The sequence below is a fragment of the Zonotrichia leucophrys genome, chromosome 19 (assembly GCF_028769735.1).
Source record: "Zonotrichia leucophrys gambelii isolate GWCS_2022_RI chromosome 19, RI_Zleu_2.0, whole genome shotgun sequence".
In the NCBI taxonomy this organism is placed as follows: domain Eukaryota; kingdom Metazoa; phylum Chordata; class Aves; order Passeriformes; family Passerellidae; genus Zonotrichia; species Zonotrichia leucophrys.
Genome location: NC_088188.1, coordinates 6862121 through 6885711, shown reverse-complemented (window position 1 = coordinate 6885711; position 23591 = coordinate 6862121). Strand labels below are relative to the sequence as shown.

The window sequence follows — 23591 nt, the reverse complement described above, 5'->3', positions numbered from 1 at the left end:
TGGCTGTGGGAACTGCTTTGTACAAAGAGCCCTTGGCAGTGGCTGTCAGAAATGGGTTTCAAGTAATTGAACAGCTCCCCTTGAAGCAAAGCAAGCCTGATCCCAGCCTGGGCTGAGCTCCCAGCCCAGGGGACACCCTTGTGACCCCGAGGGCAGAGCTCAGCCTCGCAGCTGATGGGCTTCCCATGGAGCTGCCTCTGCTCCAGGTCCAGCCTGGCCCTCACTGTGTGGGAGCAGCTGCTGAGGAGAGACCCCATGTGGGTCTCTGGCACTGGTGGTCTCTGCTTGAGCCTGCCAGGAGCTCGGAAGCAAGCAGCGTCTCCTGAGCTCTCTTGGCTCCTTCATTCTCCTGTGGAACTGCTGGCTGCAGGTCACAGGGCTGAGAGGGTGCAACCTTTTCCAGGCTGTGTGGGTGCAAAGTGACAGCTTGTCCCTGCTGGGAACAGCTCAGATCCTGCCACACAGCAGCACCTCAGCTGTCTTCAATGCTTACAGGGGTGACCACTTAGAGGGGAGCACCTTCACAAAAAGCAGGGAAGCAGGGGATGGTGATTTGCTGGAGATTCCAGTGTCTGAGGGTCACTGCTGACCTCTCCCTGATTCACTGATTATCCCCTCACGGGCCACCAGGCTGGCCTGCAGCGAGGAGGCACAGCTGGGTGTCCTGCCTGCAGGGAAAGAGGGGGAGAGCTGCCAGAGCCCAGGGAGGGTTTGGGAAGTGCAGGGTGTGTGCTGGAGGGCAGAGCATCCGGGGAGCTGCTGGTCCCCGGTGCTGTGGGGCCGCGCTCGCGGTCGAGCTCCGCTTGAACCGATGCCAGCAGGGGATTAATGGGGATGTAGCAGAGATCAGTTGCACATTTGGCTCCTGAGGCTTTTGTGAAATTAAGATGCAGCGTTTCAGGCAGTTGCTTCCCAGGACAGTCATTTAGAAAACCCAAGTATGTTGAATGGTACAATATGCCCTGAAGTACTTAGAAGGGAACTAGAAAGTAATACCATGACACAGGAAGAGAAAATCGTCCAGCCCTGCTAAACAGCTTCCGTGCTTAAAATAGGTAAAAGGTGAGGAATAGCCAAGTCCTTTTTGGGCAGGATCTCTGGTGATTTATCTGGAAAAAATATGGAAAAGATGATGTTGTCCTAATTGGACTCTTGCTCCTAAAACCACAGGTAAGCAATTTATTAAAAGCTTCCGCTCAGCTCCTGACCTGCTGGTTCTGAGCTCAGTGGGGTTACTGCATGCTGTTCCAGATGTGCTGTGGTATCAAAGCACAGGTGGTGGAGCTAAGGAAGCCCTCACTCCTTCTTGTTGTTATTCCTTGGCAATAATCTTCATCTCCTCAGCAACAACCCATCCTGCAAAGAGCTCCTCCATCCCCAGAGTGCTGTCTGCCCTAGGAGGATGTTGCTGAATACACTGGATGTGGTCTGAGATTTCTCAAAATTAGGAAGTCTTTAGAAGCAATCAGTTTGCTCTAATTCTCTGGCTGTGCCCCAAATACAGGGAAGTTGCCTTTTGCAGGGAAAGCAGTGCATTTGTACTGTCAGAGCTGCTCCATTCTGCACAGCTACAAATTACAAGGAAACTGTTCCAGCTCATGTTTTTGGGAAGGTAACAGAGACTTTGAATTGCTCCAGCAAACAATGCCCAGAGAGAGGGTACCCTGCTGGTAGGCAGACCCAGGTGATGAAAAGCACCCACAAAATATGACTAAGAAGAAAGCCATTTCTGTCTTGAAAAATAAAACCGTCACTGTCCTGAAGTCTGTTGGGGAAGCCCAGCAGAATTGCCCGTGTGGGTTACCAGAAGTGGCTCATTAATCCAGCCCGTGGTGATATCACAAGATCTGAATCTCCTGGGGGGAAGATAGAGGAAATTGCTATGGAGGCCCCTGAGGTCGCCTGCCCCAGCTCCAGATGCCTCACCCTCTGTGGGTTTTGGCTCCCTCACTGCCATGTGGGCACTTGATAATGTAACTCATAACTGGTGTGGGCACTTTCTGGAAGATATTCAGTCTGCTGGGTCTGGCTGTGGTTTTTTTAGTGTAGGAACAACAATCAATACAGCAAACTCTGCAGAAGAGCCAGTGGGACAGGAGAACCTCCTCTGTCAGTAGTTCCCAAGGTTTTGGGCAGCTTCTTGGTTATAAAATTGTCTTCATGGGATACCAGGTGAGGACTGTTGTGGGCAGCCACACCTCAGTCATTTTCGGGGTTTGACCGCGAATAAATCATTTTGGGAGCTTGCTGAGGATCCAACAGCTTCGATAAGTGACCTCAGCTGATTCCCTCAGCGATGAGGAGCAGGATAAAGGTGTCAGATTTCCGTGGGCGCTTGTGAGGGGTGTTGAAAGCTCACCCCATCCCCAGGCGTGGCCCCGCAGGCGCGGGCTGCTGTGTCCTGACGCGCGACAGCGGCTGCGGGGACCCGCTCCAGCTTTGACACTGTCAGCAGCTCCACCAGGCAGAGAGTCCCTGTCCTGTGGGGCTCGAAGTGATGAAGTTTAGGGGCTCAATCACAGTGCTGGAGAGTGTGTAGCCTGGGGGAGACAGGGCTCGGTGCCATGTTGCAGCGAGGAGTTCTGGAGGAAGCACGCTCTGGCCGGCGTTCAACGCACTGGAATTGCCACATCCGCAATGTGGCACCAGTGTGTGCATTTTGCTGCAGCCTTGGGAGTCCCATGGGCTGCTCCTGGTCCAAGTGAGCTGCTGGCCCCTTGGCACCTCTCCCAGATTGGTAGAAGTCAGTAGAAAAAAATGGTTGGTCAGAAATGACTCATAAAGGCCGTGTTTTCCTGCCAAAAGAATGCTGCCTGTCGATCACAGAGCAATCCCTCACTGCCCTCTCAGAGGAAGCAGCCTGCACCTTCATTCCCCACAGCTCCTGGCTGGGAGACAGCACCCCAGGGATTCCCCCTTGCCCAGGAGATGTGCCATGCCCACCTCCCAGCCCTCATCTCAGGGCACAGCCTGCTCTCTAGACTCATCTCAGGGCACAGCCTGCTCTCTAGAGCCTCTCTCTCTGTCTGCAGGATGGAGACTTTCCCTGCCGTGGCCGAGGAGGTCCTGAGGGAGTTCCAGGTGCTGCTGCAGCACAGCCCCCCTCCCATCGGAAGCACCCGCATGCTGCAGCTCGTGGCCATCAACATGTTTGCAGTGTACAACTCCCAGCCCAAAGGTACCACGTGCTGCTGGAGGGGAAACTGGATGGGGATCAGCCATTCCCCACGTGGAGAAGGGTGGGGGACACACCAGATGGGGAGGTGGGAGTGGTGGTTGGATGCCTGTGGGTGTCAACACAAAGGGACCTTGGCTGGGCCTTTGGAGCTGGCTGAGGTGTCTGAGGAGTGAGGAGGCATCGCATCCCCCTGGAGCCTGAGTCATCAGCACTGAAGGAAAATGCTGCTTTGTGGCTCTGCCTTCCCAGCGTTGGAGCTGGGCCCTGCTCAGTGCCTGTGCTGGCACCAGGAGGGCTGGGGCAGTCTCAGAGGCCTCAGCTGTGGCTGCCTGTGTCCATGCAGGTGGGTGGGGATGTGATGCCACTCTCTGAAACACCAGGCTTGAGCCTGTGCCCCGTGGTAATTCAGAGAACAACACAGATTTAATGTTAATTACTCTCCTCCTCTCACTTCCTCCATCCACCCAGCAGCCTGGATGGTCTCTACCATTGACAAGTTTAATGTGCCACCAAACCAGAGCCTCTTCACTGAGTTTAAAATGCTTCCAGGGATTGTACTTTTCCCTATGTCCCCTCCAACACACACTCAGCAGCAGCTACCCTGCTCTGCCTGAGCTGTGAGTTTGGGAGCAGGGATGATGGGGCTGCTCTCCCTGGGTGGGAGGAAGCAACATTTCACATCCTGATGCCTTGGGATTTAGATCCCAAATATGAAGGCCTCCAGCTGATGGATTTCAGCTAAGGCCAGCATGTGGGTGATCAGGCTGAGCCCCAGAGAGCTGCTGCTGGAAGATCCCTCCCTCGTGAGCCAGTTGGCCACTGCTCAGGCTGGTGGTCAGTGGCCAAGGTCAGCTGATGGAGCAAACCAGCACCAGCTGGAGGGCTGGGAAGTGGCTCCTGTGGCTGCCTTGCAGGCACTCTCCTCTCCTGGGGGGAGCTGTCAGTCCCACTGGCGAGGCAGCCGTGCCCTCCTGCCTGCCAGATGCCAGCCAGTGATGGCGTGTTTATCTTTGAGCTGCAAAGTACTTTGTGATTATAAGCAAATGCCTCTGCGTGACAGTAATTATTGTATTCATAATATTAATAATACCCCTGGTAGGTGAATTAATAGTGGTGTCTGTGCCACAGACAGGGGCGGGTGGGAAGCAGGGGATGGGATTTGTCTGGGATGGATGGCAAGCCCCCGTGGCAGAGCTGGAAGCAATCCCAGCTCTCAAACCACTGGGCTGAGCTCGTCCCTCCACAGCCGAGCTGTGGATGTATGTGAGTGACGGAGGGAGTGCTTTTTATCTCATGAAAAATAAGTATTCTCAGAGTTTTCTGCCTCCTGTGTGGGTAGCTGCCAGCTGCTCCCAGCTTTTGGATCTCTGGAGAAAGCAAACCTGTTCCTGCCGGGGCCTGCGGGCTGCGCGCGGAGCAGGTGGCAGCTCCTGGAATTGCCTGCAGGTCGGATGGCACCACGGCTGCCATCTGATGCCAAGGGCCCTTCGGGGATTTCCCTGAGGGCTCTTTGCTCTGGTGACCCTGAAATATCGCTGAGAGTGGTGTTGGCAAAGCAAACCCTGCTGTCAGCACAAACGCCCCGGTGGTCTCGGAGCGCTCGTACGCCGAGTGCTGGCACAGCACGGGTCGGGCTCGCTGCCGACGCTGCCATCCTGGGAAGAGCTGGGTGCAGATGGAAATGAAAAGCAGAACAGCAAAGGGTCTGGAGTTTTGAAGGAAGGCAGGCAGGAATGTTGGAAGGGTTTCGGAGTCCCCTGCGTGGAGCGAGGGCGCTGGCTCGCTCCCCAGGCTGCTGTGGGCAGAGGCCTGGGGGAGCGCGGCAGGAACGCTGTCGGGAAGGTGCTGCCGGCTTTCCATTTCCCAGCACATGAGTCACCTCCCTGTGCTGCAGCAGCAGCAGGGGCAGCGGGGAGCCCGGGGGCCGAGCCGCCCCTGTGGGCCTGTGGGAGCAGCAGTCCCACCCTGCCTGCATCCCAAACTGCCAGGAAGCGTTGCTGGGGAGCCGGCTGCAGTCAGAGCTTGGCTGTGTCCACTCCGCAGAGCTTGGATGTAACTTTGCACTTGGACCAAACAGCCTCTGGAGATCTCCTCCTACTGAAATCCTCCTGCAAATCTGGGAGCAGAGCGTGTCTGGGTCCTTCCCATCTCACAGGGCTGACACTCTGTGTGCAGTAGCAGGAGGAGATCTGTGGATTTGGGGCTGAGCCTCTCTTCCCTCCTCTCCGGGGGTGTTCTCTTCCCTGCTGTGTATTTCCAGGTCTCTGGAGTCCCAGCTACTCCTGAGAAATTTGTAAATGTGCTTGTTGCTCCATGTCTGGTGTGTAACAAATCCCTGGTGCTGAGATCCAGTGGTGCTGGCAGTCATGGTGTGGTGTCACTGGCATAACAGTCACAATGTGGGGAATTCTATGAAATTCTTAACCCCTGAATAAGAACTTTTAAGTAAAGAGTCAGGTATTAAGAAAAAGGGAACTTAACAAATAAATGCTGTGGTTAGCACCTGTCCTCCGTCTTCCTCAGGCTTGCACCAAACACAGTCCTGCCCTATCTCAACCTCAGTTTCTCCCATTTTTGGATTGTGCTTGGTCTGTCCCAGACTTTCAGTGAGGCAATGGGCAGCACAGGAGGTTGGGGCTTATGCATGATAATTTGTATCTGCTGCTCTTTGCTTTTTTACTCCTATTCTTTTGCTGTGGTGTGGGTTGGCCGTGACCCCTCAGGGGTGCCCTGTCCTGGCACGTGTCCCCTGTAGGATTTGTGACATGTCCTCTGTGTCTCTTCTCCCAGCCACTGCCACTTTTTCATAAACCACCCAACACCAACCGCAAGGTCACCGTGTGCTCTTCTGACAGGGTGACTTTTTTTGTGCTGTGTTTAAACTGGTTTCAAAACCAGCCAGCTGTGAGCAGCACGTGGCATTTCACATCCTCCTCCCACGCAGCTCACTGCTGTGGTTACCTGAGCCCTGCAGTGGGTGCCAGGGCTCAGGTGACCACAGGAAGGGCTCTGTGGCCCGTGCCCAGTGCAGCTGAGCTGTGCTTGTCCCCAGGGACAGCACCAGGCACGCTGGAGCTGGTCTCAGCTGCCTGTGCAGCCGGGCAGCACTGGGAAGATCCTGGGAGATGAATTGGATCTGTTGTTTTCTCTGACAGAGGAAGCCAAAGAATTCCCACATGAAGTGCATCCCCTGCTGTTCAGCATCAAACAGTGTGTTCCTGCTTTGTCCAGGGAGGCATGCAGCCAGTGAGGGTCCCACTGACCCGGCTGCCTCCTGCCAGGAGCACTTCAGGTGTGAAAAAGCTTCTTGCAGATCTCAAACCCATGGGGCAAGGAGTGCCCACCTAGGGGAGGGAGGCACAGAGAGGTGGCCACTCTACATGGCAGAGACTTGCAGTTGCTGGTGCTTCCCAGGGTGGGACATAGGTGACCAGCCAGTGTTTTGGGCCATCCTGGGCTTTGGCTGAGGCGGGGCCATAGTGGGGTGGCCCATTTTAACAGTTTGGTAGCCATCTGCATAACCAACTCAGAGAGAAGTTTGGATCCCTTTATCCCGACCACAAACACTCCAAGAATTTTAATTTTTTTTTAATTCTGTAATTTGGGGAAATAAAACTCTGGTTTCTGAAAAGACTAATTGAAGCCGTGCTTGCGGCAGGGGCATCTCGGTGAGTGGAGAGAGAGGAACCCCCTCCCAGCCCATCTGTGCCCAATTTACTCCAATCTGGCCTCTCTGAGGCTTTTTTTCTTTCTCTCTCTCTTTAATAATTTGTTTTATAATTCCTGGAATCAAACCCATCTCAGACACACTGTTTTATTTTACTGTATTATTGGATTATACTTCCTATAAATCACTGGATGTTATTCATAGGCCACCACCAGAATAACTTCCCCTCTCCCCCCAAACTCCCCCCTGACAGCCCTGCATTCCAAACAAGCACACACCAAGGTGGGGGTGCAGCAGCACGGGGCACCCTAGAGACACTTCCCGGAAATCCCAGCAAATTTGCCTGGCTGTGGGTGTGAAGCATCAGGCTGCAGCACCTGGATGCCTTCTGGCACTCTGGGCCGGTGGAGCTGTGCAGTGTGGAGGTTGTTAGGAGGTCGGGCTTAGGTGGAAGTGGAGAGGGGAGGGGGCTGCCATATGTGCATCCTCAGCACATGTAGGGAATGAAGTTGCATCCCCCAGGGCCGAGCAGAGTCAGGGCACAGAGGCACAAGGAGGGTCTGGCCAAGTGCGTTGCTTTAGGTGAGGATTGGGGAAGTGGAAAGGGACGGTTTGGGCAGGGTGAGCTGTGCACAGGGCATCTGCTCTGCCAAGGAGGAAAAACTTCTTCTTGTGCCCTGGCACATGGGTTGTGAGGAGGGCTCAGTGTGGCAGGGGCAGGCTGAGCTTTGCTCTGCACACCCTGGGTCTGTCTTCTTGAGTGGAACAGGGTCAGGTTCTCTGTGCAAGGTGGTGTCAGCTGGGACACCCTGAAGGCTCGTGCGGAAAGGGAGGTTTCACAGCAGCAGCTTCCGAGCACTGTCTGTGGCTTTTGCCACACTGGTCCTGAGACCTGGGCCAAGCAGGTCGGTGCTGCAGGGGTTGGAGAGACTCTGCCTGGCTCAGAGAGGAGCTGCTGCCACACAGCTGTGACTGCAGCCTGTGCAAGGTTTGCTGAGGCATGTGGCCCTTGCTTGCTCCTTGAGCACGGACACCAGCTTAAGATGCGGATCTTGCCCAAATCTTGAAACACACAAGGAAAGATCTGTAGGTCAGTGCAAATCCCCTGCAGCTCTTAAGCAGGTCCAGGACTTTGTTATCACTGGGGAGGTCAGAGCCCTGAGATGAGGCTGTGCTGTGGTTACCAGCAGCCAGCTCTGCTGCCATTCCACCCTCCTCACAGCCCTGTGCCGGACACGGCGGGTCTCGCTTTGCTGACCACACCTGCTCAGCCTTGCAGCCTGAACCCTTAAAATATCCCTAGAGATGATGCAGAGGCTGGTGGTGTCTGCCTCAGCTCTGACCATTGCCACGGGCTGGTTTGTGCCGCTCGGACCCAGCTCTGCTCAAAGAGCTGACTGCAGCATCAGAGAGGCTCAGAGGAAGCACCTTCTGATCACCTGCGGCAGCCTCATCTCCACCTCCTCTCATGAAGCTCTAACCACATCTCTCATGTTGGAGCTGACAAAAGGTGGGGGCAATCGACTGCAAGAGAGTCCAGTGCATTTGCCCGAGTTTAAAAATAAAGCAGTGCTGTGGGTAACTGCCTTGGTTTGGTGAAGTTTTAAAATTAGGCACAAAAGAAAGCTTAATAAACCTTCGGCTATAGATAGCAGCAGAGACAATTTGATGTGTCCCTATCTGGGGTGCAAAACTGAGTTCTTTTCTCTGAATTCTCCTCTTTGTGTGGTAAATACACACTTCAGCTGTGGGCTGTGACACCTTTGGGCTAAGCAGCCAGGAGGGTGATGAAGATGTCACATTGCAGGGCTGTGCCGGGGGACGCTGAGCATCTGCAGCCCTGTGCTCCGGTGAGAGCAGAGCCTGAGGTCCCTCCGCCTGCCTGGGGGGCTCAGTTTGTAGTGCAAAGCCCACTTGATGCAGGGAGGCTGGAGTTGAGCAGTTTGACATCTGGCTTTCTCTGGGTGCTGGGGCTTTGGTTGATGTACAGCAGTTGTGGGCTGAGGTGTGTGCACTGAGATCTCCAGCTGCACCTGGAGTCGCTGTGTGACTTTCCCTCTGGGACTGGGCAGTGCTGTCTTTAGTGAGGTGGTGTTAAGACATAACACTTCCCAAGGCCTTAAGTTTGGAGGAACTGGATGTTTAATTTATCCTTCCCCTCCTTTCACATTACTGCTTGTATTTGCTTTGCATTTGAGTGGTATTTCGGAGAGGAAACTCAGAGGAGGGCTGGCTGATTCTGGTGTCCATCCTTCCCCTTGCTGCCTGCCTTGCACTGAGGCTCCTGAGCGAGCTGCCTCTTTAATGCCACTCCCTTTGCAAAGGCCTTTTACACTGAATTTAGTGTTATTTAGTGATATCTGCTATTCCCTGTGTCCAGACACAACCCATACCCTGAGATGTGTGAGTAGAGGAAGTGTTGAAGTGGTGCAGGGAGTTCTACCTGCATTGCTCATCTCAGGAGCCACACAGCTTCCTGTGCTGAGCCTCCTAAGGGACACGTACGTGTCCAGAGATGGCAGCTGACCCTCCAGGGTTTCTCCTCTGAGCCACTGGGAGTGTTGGAGGTTGGCACAGTTGCTGGGAACTGTCAACGCCTTTCCCTTCAGGGAAGGAAGCTGTCTCGGACTTGAGACACATCAGTAAAGTTCAGGTAAAATAATTCGTGTCTTCAGAGTCTTGCTCTCGGGCTCTTGAGGCCGGTGGCAGCAATGTTTAGACCAAAGTCTTCCTTTGCTTATTCCCCTCTGTTTCCTGTTTAAAAGGCAGATTGTCACATATTTGGGGATTTATTTACCGTAATTGGAGTTATTTTCCTGGCTGCTGGCTTCTGCCCTCTGATGCAAGACTCCTCAGTGAAACGTGTGTCCAGAAAGCCATGTGACTTTTTTTTCCCCTTGCCACAAGTGCCAGCAGGAGATGCAATAATCAACGCGCTGCAGGGAATTTCCACTGGCAGTTCAGGTTTCTGAAATCTAGACCTTGGCTTGGGAGGCAAAAGATTGAGCAGGGCTTTGTGGCAGGGAAGGGAAAGGTTTCCAGCAAAATTGAGCGTTTGCTGGTGTGTCAGACTCTCCACTCCTGCCCTCCAGCTCAAGTGCAGCAAAGTCCACATCAAGTGGTGTTGGATGAGCTTGCTGGGGGTTCTGCCTGGTCTGCCTGTCACACAGCACATCCTTACATCTGCCCTTGAAGCTGTTCCACGAGGTGATAGCAGGATCTCATTTCAGGGCAACAAATCGAGGGGAAATGATTTGTAAACACAAAGCCTGAGTCTGCTTTAGAGCCAAGCTTCAGCAACCCAAGCAGCAAATCAGGACAATCAGTGACAGGTGAGGTGAGGTTGGAGAGGCTTTGCTGTGGTTCCAAGGCATGGCCAGCTCTGCAAACACTGAATCCAGGCACTATTTGGATGAAGAAGCAGCATTGCTGTGTAAAATGAAAGGCAGGAAATGGAGCAGTGGCACACTGTGTCTGTCTGTCCTGCTGTGGAACAGGAGGTGCTCAGGCAGCTGCCCAGGTCTCTGCATCTCCCCAGCTTTGGTGGTGGAGAAAGAGGGGTGCCAGGCAGAGTGAGATGCACCAGGTGCAGCAGCTTTGGTGAAGCTTTAGATGTTTGCAGCGTGACAGGAAGTCCTTTTGCTTTTGAAGAGATATTTCTGATTCTTTAATGTGCCTTGCACCTTTGATTTCCTCATGCTTTTAAGTAGCACCAAGTCAATTACTGTATTTCTGTTTAATTCTCTGAGAGAACACTGTATAATTAGGCTAATTATGCTGCTTTGTGAAGTTGTAAAACTCCTGATTGAGCTTGAGGGGCTGTTTTATAACCTTCCAGGTGTAGGCAGGGGGGGCTGCCCGCCCCGTGCCCTGTGCAGGTTTGGATGCAGCCTGCCAGCTCAGTGAGGGCAGTTCCTTCCCAGGGGCTGCCCCACAGCCTCATCCCCTGCCAGCTCCATCCTGCCTTCCTCTTTTCACAGGCTGCACTCCCTCTGGGAATGCTGTGCCCAGTGCTAGGGGAGCTTGTTGGGGTCTCTTCTTGCCTTAATGTTGAGATCAGGAATGGCAGCACAGCTGAGGCTGTTTCTGCCCTTGAGTGTGTCTGAGGAGGTGACCCCATGCAGGTTTAGGTGTGGGGATCTTTTATTTTCCCAAATTAGGCTGTGTGTACCCTGCACTGGGTTCTTGGCAGCACAGAGCTGGCTCTGCCTGTGCTAAGTGACAGTCAGGAGGAAGGTGTGACCTTCAGGTGTCACCCTGGCTGTGTGATGCTCACTCCAGCTTCACTGACCAGGACAGTTTAACCCTGGCTGAGTGACAGCCCTGAAGGCACATGGCCCATCTCTAATGGAAGGGTCATTTTTAATGCTGATTGGTGTGGCTGATGGTGGCCATGGTGGCCTTAGGGCTGGCTGGTAGGTGACACACTGAGGGCACAAGTGATTTGGCTGCCCCTGGGTCTCTCAAGTCCCACGCAGAGAAGCAGCCAGGAGCACATCACTGTGGAATGGGAAGAATATACCCCACGGGGATGGGTTTGGCTGTGGAATTTCTCCATTCCCCCTTCTCCCATCCCTCCTGGGATCATCTGGCCCCCTGACCCTGGCTCAGTGAACTCCTGGTGCTTCTCTGCCAGCCCCAGCAGCGGAGCTGGGGCGTCTTGCGAAAGCAGCGCCTGCTCCCCGGCTAATGGCACAGGGGATGGAGAAGGAGGCTCCGGCTGCCAAAGGCGGGTTGGGAACAGCATAAACCCTTCAGCCCGAGGAGCCAAGGGCTGACAACCCTCGTGCCTGGTGCTGGGAGCCGAGCAGCTCGTCCCGCCCGCCCGGGGGGCCCCAGGCGCGCTCGGGGCCGCGGCGGAGAGCGGCCAAAGGCGGCCACATGGGCGCGGGTGGCTCGGAAAGCAGCGCAGAGGAAGTGATGCTCCCAAACCCATCTGCACGGGGAGCGGGAGACGCGCCCCAGCTGGTGCGAGGCCCTGGCAGCCCCGGGAGCTGCCGTCTGTTGGGCTTTACTGCTGTCTACGTTGAAACACGGCTTGGGAAGGACGGGAGGGGGGTCGGTGGCACGGTGCCAGTCCCGGTTCTCCTGGCCTTCTCGTTGCTCTCTCCTCCTCCTCCTCCCCGCTCCCTCCAATGCTTTAAAGTCACATTTCCAGGCCAGACATAGAATTAATCTCTGGGCACTTCACATTGCTGGCAGCGCAAAGCAGGATGTGGGATCTTTTTTTCTCTCTCTCTGCGTCTTGGCTGACTTTTTTACCTCTCGAAGAATTTGGAAGGGCCGTGAGATTCCCCCCACCCCCCCTCGCCTCAGTGCCGTGCAGTTTTTCAGCACGCTGATCACCCTGCTGTGGCTTCACCCTAATAGATTTCATATGCTGACACAGTTGACATCAGTACCAAACTATTTTACATGTGATCTGGTGTATTTCCTGAGGAAATCTGCAAGATATTTATTAAGAACTAATAAAATAAACCTCTCCATGAGCTTTTAGGTAGTTTTCAATTTTTCATGTCTCTCTCGTTTCCTCTTATCAATGAGTTTCTATTTTCTCCCTCCTCTCTGACCATTGCACAAGGAAACAAAAATAAATGTTTTAAACCGTTCCTGAATGGACACTGGGAATATTTCTGTAGTGATGTATTAGCAAAGTCGTATTTTTAGGGCTGTATTGTCAAGACTAAAAATATCCCGCTGCAGTGCATCCTTTTTATAGGGCTTTGTGTGTGTGTGTGTGTGCTGAGCATTGTGCAAGTTTGCACCAACGTGCAAAGGTCTTTGTACTACTGCAGCGTTGCCTCCCCATCACAGCTGGACTCCATTAGGCCTTGGAAATTAGTGTAATCCCGGTTAAGAAAGGGGAAAAAAAAATTAATCAATCTTGCAGAGCCGCGTTTCCCCAGCTGAGCCGGGATACCTGCGTGGCTCCGTAGGGCTCCAGCAGCCGGTGGTTTTGCCACGGCTTTCCTGCCTCAGAGGGTGTTCCCTGACGGAGAACAGCGGCTCTGCTCTCCCTGCTTCCCCTGGAGCAGCGGGGTCCAGGCAGGACGGGCTGCGGGCTGCAGTCACCCGGTGGGTTCTGCTCATTTGTCACACCCGGGAACCCCTTGGGGCTGCGCTGTGCTGGCAGGCAGCAGCGTGTGTGTGTGTGTGTGTGTAGCAGGGAGCAGGCTGGATGCTTCGCGTTCTCAGAGGGATTTTCCGCCTTCCTGCTATTTGTGTCTCCTTCAATTAGCTGCGATTGGAACAGAGAGAACCAAAGGTGGGCGCCGGGCTGAGAAGCCGCCTCCCCTGTGCGCTGCTTGCGGGGGGACCCCTGTGCCGCGCTGGGAGGCGGCTCAGCCTCTCCGTCACGTGTGATTGATGCAGCCCTTTCCAAACACGATTTCCCCTCCGGCTCGCGTCCGTGGAGCTGCGGCCGTCACTCCTGTCCCCAGCAGCAGCAGCCCTGCGTCACAGGTGGTGGGTGCATTGGCTGACGGGGGCTGACGGCCGGGCCAGCGCCGTGCGCATGGCACACGCGCCGCGCTCCCCCTCCATCCCCTCCGTTCACTCGCGGGCTCCTCGCCGTAACTTTCCTGTCTGCTGCTGCTGCCGTCTGGAGAGCCACAGCCTCTCTGCTTCCTGTAGAGCAGTTCAGCGAAAGCAGTAATTAGGGCCCGTAAAAATTTATTTTATTAGCGAGAAGTGTTGGTGGGTAATTGGCCATAATTTGAACCCAGCCAGATTGGAGATTAATAAAAAAAAATCATATACATATATATATATATATATATAGTAAAAAAAAAAAAATCACAGAGAGATCTTTTTACCAGAAACACCAGGGCTGTGAGCTGGAAACCCTTCCCGAGGCGGGTGGGACGGGACGGGATGGCGGCTGCGGAGAGGGCGGCCGGCAGCGAGCGCCTGTGCTGTACCCGTCCTTGAGGGTGTTTGACACTGGCATGGGAAGAAAGGAAACCTTGTTTTCCAAGAACTCTGCTCTTTCTCAGCTTGATAAGCATTTAAAATAAAAGCTGCACAATTGGAATTGGCAGAGCATCCTCATTCTTTTGTCTGTCTGTTTATTTTTTTCCCCTCATCCCTCGACATGTGTGCTACAGCCCAGGGTTACTACACCCCGTGGAACCACAGGCCTGGATCTCTGCAGGCGCTCGCCGAGCTCTGCCCACCCCCGGCCTGGCTCTTTGAAGCCTGGCAGAGCAACAGAGATCCAGCCCCGACCCTGGCAGCCTCCTGATGGCCAGGGCACTGAAGTCTTTGACAAAACGTGCGTTCTCAGCCCCTTTTGGCTCCCCCTTCGCTCGCAGGGCTGCGCCTGGAGCCGGAGCGGTGGTTTGGAATCAGGCTGTGACTGCACTATATGGACCCGATGGCTTTGGTATTTATAGGCTTGGTTGGAGCAGCTTGAGCGTGGCCAAGGGAGCGGGAGCGGCTTGAGGGCCGACGCTCATCCCGACGGAGGGTGATTGGAGAACTCCCCGCTCCGGGAGGACGGAAGAGCCAAGCCCCTCTGCACACATGTCACGCGCGGTTCCTGCCGCTTGAATCACACCAGGGAGTTACTTCAGGCTACTAGCCCTGCTTGTTGCTTTGGTGTAAGTTACTCGGGGCGTTCCTTCAGGTCCGTAGTGCTTGTTTTTTGCTTGGCAGCCTCGGGGCTGGGACCTGGTGTAACCGTTTCCCAAGGAATATTTTTGGTTTGAAAACTGAAGGTCAGCAGTTCGCGAGGGCTGCGCTCGCAGCCAACTCTGTGGTTCGCCTTGTGCCACCGGGCCAGCAGCACTTGAAATCCTGATCAATTGATCTGCAACAATATGAAACCACGAAGGGTGACTGCCAGTTAAAACTCCCCGTCTCGCCCCATTTTCCCCACCCAAAGTGTCTTTCTGCCCATATCCCCTTTCTTGCCGCCTGTCTCCCTCCCTCCCTTTCGGCTGTGTATTGGAGTTTTTGTCTATCTTTTTCCATCTCTCTGTCTCTTTTCATAACAGTTTTTAATAATGTTTTAGTTAGTTCCAGCCTTTTCCCTCAATGGATCCCATTGGAAAATACATTTGAAAGGAAACAGTTATACACTTCCCTTCCTTTGAAACTCTGTTGGCACCTTTTCCAGTGCAGTAAACCATACAACATGGATTTTCAAAGTTTCCAAACACAGACATGCTGGCGTTAAATTTATGAAAAAATATTTTATTCGGCTGTATAGTAACTATGAGTCTCCGAGCTGCTGGTCACAGTGAAATCGAAGCTCGCTTTGGAACTGCAACAGGTTTTCAAATCTCTGCAGGAAACGGCGCTGGAGCCTGCAGCTCCCTCGTGTCCTCCTGCCAGGAGACACAGCAGCAAACAAAAGGGGTGCTGGGGCACCCCATGGCCAGCCCACCAACCCCCAGCACAGCCTTTCCCTATGTATGGCCAACGGGAGCTGCAGGGAAAATCACAGTTGTACCAATCCTATCTCAAACCATGGGGGAAAAGAGGAATTTGGCATAAAAGTGTGATGTGTTTGAATGTGGAGGGTTGAGGCTCTTTAGTTGCTGAGTGCTCCATCGCCTGTGTGAGCCCGCACGTGCGCTGGGAGCCGAGGCTCCGGCTCCATGCGAGTTGTTGGAGCACTGAGATCGTATTTTCTAACAGGGGGGCTCGGATGTTGAACTTCCTGGAATGGTTTCTCTGCGTGCTGTGGGTTTGTGCCTGTGGTCACGGCCCTTCCCGCAGGGAATCGCTCGCTCGACACCTGAGAACCTCCCTTTGCATGGCACCGCCCGCAGCTGAACTTCTTCCAAATTTCCACATTTCCACAGAAGACCACAGTCCTCATTCACCACCAGAGGTCTGGAGGGTGAATCTGGCTGTATCTTCATGAGGAGCATTTTGAGGGGTTGTTTCCACCTGAGAACCTCCCTTTGCGTGGCACCGCTCGCTGCTGATTTTTTTCCAAATTTCCACAGAATACCACAGCCCTCATTCACCACCAGAGTTCTGGAGGGTGAATCTGGCTGTATCTTCATGAGGAGCATTTTTAGGGGTTGTTCCACCTGAGAACCTCCCTTTGCACCGCCTGCAGCTGAACTTCTTCCAAATTTCCAAATTTCCACAGAATACCACAGCCCTCATTCACCACCAGAGTTCTGGAGGGTGAATCTGGCTGTATCTTTGTGAGGAGCGTTTTGAGGGGTTGTTTCCAAACAGAACAAGCCTCAAAGGCTGCACCCAGTGGCACTTCAGGCATGGTGTAAGGCACACAAAGCCTCCTGTGATAGACAAGGTGATGATAAAGAGCTCCCAGGCTCAATTTCCCTGTTGTCCTTTTGCTTGTAAAATTTTTTTTCTGTTCTCATGGGAGTTTTCCAGAGAAGCCACTAATTAAGTGTTATCGTTGTACTCGATGCCACTTGAAGTGTAGGAAAATCTACAAGATTCAGGTCTAAATAATTGGATGGTGTAAACTCACTGGTGTGTGCTCAAAGCTTGGGTTTGGGTGCCTTTTTTCATGGTACTGATGGAGAACTGAGCTTAAGGAAAATACCAGATTTTCTAGTCCCTTGTCTGCCCACCTTGAGATACAAAAGATGGAGTGCTCCTAAAAAGAGAATCCTTCAAAGCAGAGTTGCCCAGTGTCTGCAAATTCCATCCCCTCTGTGTCACCAGCCAGCCAACATGTGAGGGACACAAAAATAGCTGAGCACATGCACTGGGAGGAGTTAAGGGGACTTCTGGATCTCCCTGAAAGTTCAGAACCAAGGCGAGGAATGGAATCAAGTTCTCCATCTTAGTCCCCCAAACCATGACCTGGTCCTGCAGCCCTGAGGCTCCTTGAACACGTGCACATTTCAGCACATCAGAACACTCTGCAGGAGGGTCTCTGCTGCCTGTTAATTTTCTGTGCTGACTGAAAATGGTACCTTGAGGGGAGAAAAAGTGACGTGTCATTAGGACGGCTTTATGGTGAGTAAGTGCGATGGACTTGACTTGAAGCTGCAGAGATGCCTCCAAGTCTGGTGTTCTGAGATTTTTTTGCATGTGTAGTTTCTGTTCAGTTTCCATAGTTTTCAGAAAAGCGAGCTCCCCTGTGGAACCGGGCTGAGCTCATCTGGGATCCTTGGCTGGCACGTGAATTTGGATGCACCACACGAGGCTCTGCCACGGCAGGAATGCTGCACGTGTGGGGCTGGGATCCTCTGGGAGAGCAGCCACTGATGGTGCCAGCAGAGCATTGAGGGGCTGCTGTGCTGTGCCTCTCTTGTGCTGCTTCAGCCCCTTTCCCACCTGCTTTTCCCTCTCCACTGCCTCACCTGGCTTGGTTCATTCTTCTGTCCAAGCAGGTGAACCAGCTGCTGCTTTCAGAGTGGCATGAGAGCTGTCTGATAGCAAACACCCCAATTTCCATAGGCCCCCACCTTGGCAAAGCAGGATGGAGATGGCAGAAGGCACACCCAGACCCCTCTGCTGTCCCCTGCCAAACTTCTGGTTCCTGCTCCAAGTGTGAAGGTGCTAGGGATTTTGCTGAAATGGTCAAAAGAATTTTTAACTTGAGAAGAACAATATATTTTCCCTAACCTCATTCTGGCAAATGGCTGAACCTTTGTAGTTGAAATTTTCCCAATAAATTTAGCTCGAAGAAAGCTTTTGGCATGAAGGATTGCATCCTAAATGGTTAAAGTTTGGCAAAGTTCTTAGGAACAGAAACCAAGGTCTTATAATGGAAATTGTTAAGTAAGCATCCCTGCAGGCAGAGTGTCTGGGCTGTGCCCCTCCTGGTGGGGTGTCCTGGGTCTGGGGATGCCATTGCCATCAGCCAGGGAGGCTGGAGGGACCAAGCAGGGCTGGAGTGGGAGGTGAGGAGGCAATTCAGGCTTGCAAGTGTTTGATGAAGACCCTGGGATTTCCTGCTTCCCCAGAGCTGGGAGGAGGGCATGGATTTCACTTCATGTTTTGCTTTGCAAACAGTGGGCCCTCAGGAAGCCCTAGGAAGATGAGCAGCAAAGGAGGGAATGTGCTGAAAAGGAAGCTCCACACTTTGCTGTTCCTGCCCCATCAAAGGCTCCTTTCTCTGAATGCTCCTGTCTGCAGGCACTTGCTCTCATGAGCTTTAACTGCAGACTCAAATTGTTCACCCAGGTTCACACCCAAGGATGCCAGTTCCAGGCTGTCTGCTCCCATTTTGCTGCCAAGGACGTGCCCACCCCCAGCAAGAGCTTGGGGGGTGCAAAATGCTGCCTGTTGTTTGTCCTTATTTGTAAACTTCCCTCAGGGCTGGAGGAAATCTCTTGGGAAGCCCTCTTCACACCTCCTCCCTGTTGTAAATAACATCTGACACAGTTATGGCTGGGCACACACAGCTCCTGGGGGGATGCTGGTAGCTCTTGCCATGCTGCTGTGTAACCCAGCCAGGCTCCCCAACTCCTCACTGGCTCTTTTGGTGAGGTTCAGAGCTCTGGCATCTTCAAAAACAGCTGACAGATCTGTGCAGACAGAGGATAGGCCATCAGGGGTTTTCTTTTTCCGTTCTGCATCACTGCAGTGCCCCTAAAACCCTTTTCCATTTCTATCATCCATGATTTTTCTTCTTTCACTCCCTGTTTCATCTGAAGCATCCTGCTTATGCATTTTATGGCAAATATTCCCTCCACAGGAGGAGACAGCTGGTGCCAGGCTGGTCTGGAGCTATAGATATGCTGATGAGCTGGCATGCCAGCTTGAAAGGGACACACTTCCTTATGAGCCAGCCAGGAGTTACATACATTTAGATCTGCCAGCCTTTTAGCTGCCAGACGGGTCAAACTCACGTTGCTGTCAGTTGCTGGCAGCAGAACCTGTGGCTCTGGGGATCTGCTGTGACACTGCTGGCACTTTGCTGTGCCTTTGTCACAAGTGCCAGCGTCAGAGTGAGGGCAGTGCTGAGAAATGAGAGTTTTTCTGGCAATTCTCCAGGTTTGCCAGCATGGCTGAGCCTGGAGGTGCCTCTGCTCCTGCTGTGATGGTCAGGGGCTGGCGTGTCTCAGTGCAGATGTGACTGGTGACAACTGGGATGGATGTGCCTCCCCAGGCAGGGGGAGTGTGTCTGGCTCTGTATGGGCTGTCCCACATCCCAAACTGACTCCCACAGCCCTGCTGAGGTCAGGGGGGCAGAGCAGGATCCTGCCCTTGCTGTCTGGGTCAAGCACCCCAAGCGTGTAGGGAGAGCTCCGAAGTGCTGCTTAGTGCAAGTGGAAATGGCTTCAATCTGTGTTTTGACTGATGGGTCTTTTCAGGAAATTTCTGAGAATAACATTTCTAAAAATGGCTGCTTCTTTCCACTGATATTTCCTGGAAAAGGCTGTAGTTAATTTTAAACCACTATCCTTTTCCCTTTTCAAGTGGAAATGGCTTTGTGCTTGTCCTCAAGGCTAATGTCATTCTTTCTGACCTAGCCCGGGTTGTGTGCTGGGGAGGGACATTGTGCCATTGCATCCTCTTGCAGGTCCTGTTGGTCTCCCAGAGCTTCAGAAATTGGGATGTTGGGGACACTCTGTGCACGTGTCTGCTTTCCCTGTCTAAATTAATAACTTCTTATTAGGTTAGCATTATTAATAGTCACTTCACAATGATGTTTTTTGTCGTTGACTCCTGGCCAGCCCCGAGTACACAAGAAAGCTGTCCCTAAAGCCATTCCCTAAAGCTTTGTTCATCAGGGTCAGGAAGGATATACTGAGCTGGTTATCGCACCCCAGGTGCAAGGATCCAGCCCTGCCCGGGCTGAGGGACAATGAGAGCCAGAGACAAGCTCCTGGATCAGCCAAAGGGAGCTGGCAGCCCAGAGCTGTCTGGGGCAGGCAGCCCCTTCGTGTTGGGCAGAGCATGGCTTCCCCTGTGCCTCCTGGGCAGGCTCTCTGCTTCGGGTGGGAATATGTCATTAATTTTTATACCTTCCCCTGTAAACCATCGACCCTTTTTATGATGTCATGAGGGATTCCTTAATTTTGCAGCTGCTTCCTGGTTACGTCAGAGAAGAGCCTCCCGTCCTAGAGCCCAGCGCTGCAGTCCAGGACGGCTGGAAACAAATGAAGTGTTGAATATCTAATGGCTTCCACAGGGAGAGCTGCTCCATCCTCCCCAGGCCCCCGGCATTCCTCACCTCCTAGGCCTCCCTCCTTCCTTCCCTCGGACAAGTCAGGCTTGCAGAGGGAGCTGCGGGCTCCTGGGCGGCCCCAGCTGCTCTGGGAACACGTGCAGCGAGTTCCCCTTGCTGCTGCTGTGACTGAGACCTTCCCAGGGCCTTCCTGCCTCTCCACGGGGGGACATCAGTGCAGGGAGGTGGTTTGGGGGCATGCAGGTTATTACTAAAATCCTGAGGTTGCTTTGGGAGGGGTCCAGCCCTGTGTGCTGCAGGTGGTGATGCTCAGCTCAGCCCCAGTGCTGGAGCTGCCATCCTGTTTGCTCAGAATGTGGGAGCATCCCTCCAGGAAAGCTGCCCATCATTCCCAGGGTATCAGGCAGGGCTGAGCAGTTCCCAGGCTCTCTCAGGGGCAGATGAGTGCATGTGTGACTCGCCAGTTCCCAGAGCTGGGAGTGCCAGTGACTCACAGCTCCCCTTCCAGGGGGTGTTGGGGAAATGCCCCACAGCTGTGAGCATCCCCCTCACTTTTGCTGCTTTGTATTCCCGTGGTTGTGTGCGGTCTCCACCAGCCCGGGCCGGCAGCAGGGCTCTCCTCACCCATTTCCTGCTGCCCTGTAGCCGTGCCAGGGCTGTGTCTGGCAGCAGGGAGTGACTCACCTCGGGGAAAGCTCTGTCTGAGAGTGAGGGAGCAGAGGAATTGCCTTCAGGTGGTGTCAGCTCCGAGGTGACCCCAGCTCGGGTCTCTTCCCCTCGGGGCAGCAGCCAGCTGGTGAATCAGTTGTCTGTGCCTCCAGGGTTGATGTGCTGACACATCAGGCGGGTGCCTTCGCCCCCAGCCCTGTGCTCACCGAGCTCCTGCAGCTCCTGTGTCCCCTGGCCAGCCCCTTATGTCATCCCTGGGACTGTGGCCATGGAACTGTTCGTTCTTTTGAGTGCCTTCCCATGCAGTCCTTCACCCTGTCACCAGGAAAGGTGGCTTCAGCTGTTGTTCCCTGGGAGCAAAGCACATCCCTGCTGCTCTGCCAGCTCTGGCATCACCTGCTGCCAGCACTGCTCTGGGCTCCCCAGCCTGGAGGCACAGCTCAGGTGGGGACAGAGAGGCCAGCATGGAGGCTGTCCCTCTGGAGCCCTCCTGACCCTTGGCTGAGGCAGTCTGGTTGCTTCAATCAAAGGAATCTGCTCTCCTTTGAGATTTGTTGGCTGGGATTGTTTTAACTGTGGACGGTTCAGCATTCCTTGTGTTTAGTTAACTGGCATGGGTGGATGGAGGAGCATGTCCTGTGCTTGCTTGTAAGTTGGGGGTTCCTGTGGCTCCTTTCCACCCAGACTGGGGCACACTCAGAGCAGAACAGCTGGGGGCCCTCACTGCCCCATCCCTGTGAGCAGCCCACGTGTGCTGTGCTGGCTGTGTCCCGGTTGTCCCTCGCAGGATTTCCTTCAGCACATGGCACTGGAGCAGCCACCAGCAGCTTCCTCCAGCAAATCCCTCTCCTCGTGGGCGGCTGCCCCTTGCTCTTTTCCCATTCCCATTTCCTGTGGTTGGTCGTGCTGCCCTAATAAAGCTTTGGCACTGCTGTTTTGCACACCCTAGTGGGAGAGGGGATGTGTTTATCACTTTTCCTGGAGATTATCTGTTTAAGCACTCTCTGACAGTTACAATAACAAGGGCAGCGCGTTGTGTTTCCCAGCAAAAGGACACTCTCTGCTGAAAGATGTATAGCACTAATTAGAAATACATAACATCCGGCCACATGGCAGCCTTCTCCCGGCCGCTCCATTTCCTGAGCTCAGACGACTTTGACGACAGTTGGTTTATGTTTTCCATGAATATAACGTTCTCAGAGCAGCACTGCTTTCTCCCCGCTACAAAAGTCCCCTTTTCTCCCTGCCTCTCAGCCTCTCCCCCGTGGGACAGGTAGATTTATGGCTGCAGGAGGGCTGGGTGGGAGCAGAGCCCGGGAGGATCCAGGTAGGAGCTTGCAGAGGGCGCTGCAGCTGCTGATCCACCCAGCTCCCTGCAGTCCCTGCAGGAAACTGCCTCCTGCTAGGGAAACAGCGCTCTCTGTGCAGCCCAGACCTCAGCTGGGGAAAAAAACCCTTTCCTACATGCAAAGAAACAGGAGGACTCCTCTTCTTGATCTTCAGAAAAACCACCCATCACTGGTTCCCAGTTGCTTTTGCTCTGTCCTTGTAGTCTGATGCTCATCAGCTCCCATTTTTTCCATCCCATCCCTCTCCCTCTCTCACCCTTGGACTCTGCTTCAGAGCCTGGCTCCAATCTCCAGCTCAGGCACTCATACAAGGACATTTTTACATGAGTCCCCACCTGCTGAAAGGGAGCAGGGCACTTGCTCTGCTGCCTGTAATACAGGTGAAAGGAGGTAGGAAGATGGAACTTGCTCAGGAAGGTGAAATCTTAGCAGGTTTTAACTGTTGAAAGGAATTTCTGTTGAGTTTGGAAAAACTGCTGTCTTTCGATGTTTATAGCTTGGCTAAGTGTGGACAGATTTCTAGTAGGACAGGAAAACTCTCTGTTAAAAAGGTTATTCTGCAGCAAAATCTCAGATCCTTGTTCCAGGGTTTACAGTTGCTAGATTAGCTGAAGGAAAAGGTTGTAAGTGTTTTTTTTACAAACAGGGGTAAGCCACTATCTTGTTTCCTAGCCTCATTCTCACAAGTGGCTGAGCTGTTTTGGCTGAAGATTTCCAGGAGAATTCAGGCTGACACAGGCACCTAGCATGGAAACTTCAGCAGAGTCTGGGCCAGCCAGAAAAAGGGGCTGACAAGTGGTGAGCGTCAGGCAGGGTGCTCAGAACTGCTGCAACTCGTGTCCTGCTGCCAGTCTGACCTTCACAGGGACCTGCAGGGCTCTCATTTATTTTTCTGGTGCAGAAATACAGATCTTTGAGGCAAACTCAGCCTGTGAGGAGTGGGGTAGTGCAAGTCAGTTATTTCAAAGTGTTTGGTGACTGCTTTAAAATGCTCTGCCTGCTCCTTCCTAGCCCCATGCGGTGTTCCACAGACTGGAGCTTTGCTGATGTTGATGTGGGGCTACAAGTGGTCAAGAAACAGCTCCAGCCTAAGGAAACTCCCCACAGGAGGCATTTTGGCCAGCTCAGCTCCAGGGGTACAGCAACACAGGGGTGTGCATTTACCCTGAGTCAGTCTTGGCTCTGAGTGCAGGAGCCCTGACCTTAGGTTGTGGTTTAACAAGCAGTTATTGAGGCAGCAGTGCCAGCTTTGCCCACCTGCCTCTGCACCCACGCAGCACCTCTGAAGGCAGTGGCACAGCTGAGAGGTGACATTTGTGAGCCTGCTGAGCACTGGTGTTCTCAGAGCTGAGAGCTGACGTGACAGCAGCTGTTTATCCAGGGCTGGCATTAACAGGGACGCTTGCTGGCTTACAAGGGGAGAAAGGTGGAGGGGGAATGTGTTGTGGTTGGTGGTGTTGGATGATTTCCTGTAGAGTGTCACTGCTGTGGCTGCTGGTGGCACAGAGGAGCCACAGCTCCAGCTACCTCAGAGCTTGTAACCTTGTGGCCCCTTCCTTTGTGTGTGATTTCTTTCCACAGTTGCCTGACACCTCCACGGTGTGCCCCAGCTGTGCAGCGTGCCTGGGTGTGAACTGGGAGGGTTATCTG

The 23591-nt window shown here is 53.5% G+C and overlaps 1 protein-coding gene across 3 annotated transcripts in view; it reads left to right on the top strand.

The window, feature by feature from the left end:
- SMG6 (SMG6 nonsense mediated mRNA decay factor) overlaps positions 1-23591 on the top strand; it is a 105012-nt gene that overhangs the window by 23713 nt on the left and 57708 nt on the right. For all 3 annotated transcript variants that reach the window (XM_064729026.1, XM_064729025.1, XM_064729027.1), the window contains exon 10: positions 3033-3178. In XM_064729026.1, the coding sequence (XP_064585096.1) occupies positions 3033-3178 (146 nt within the window). The remainder of the gene's footprint in view (positions 1-3032; positions 3179-23591) is intronic.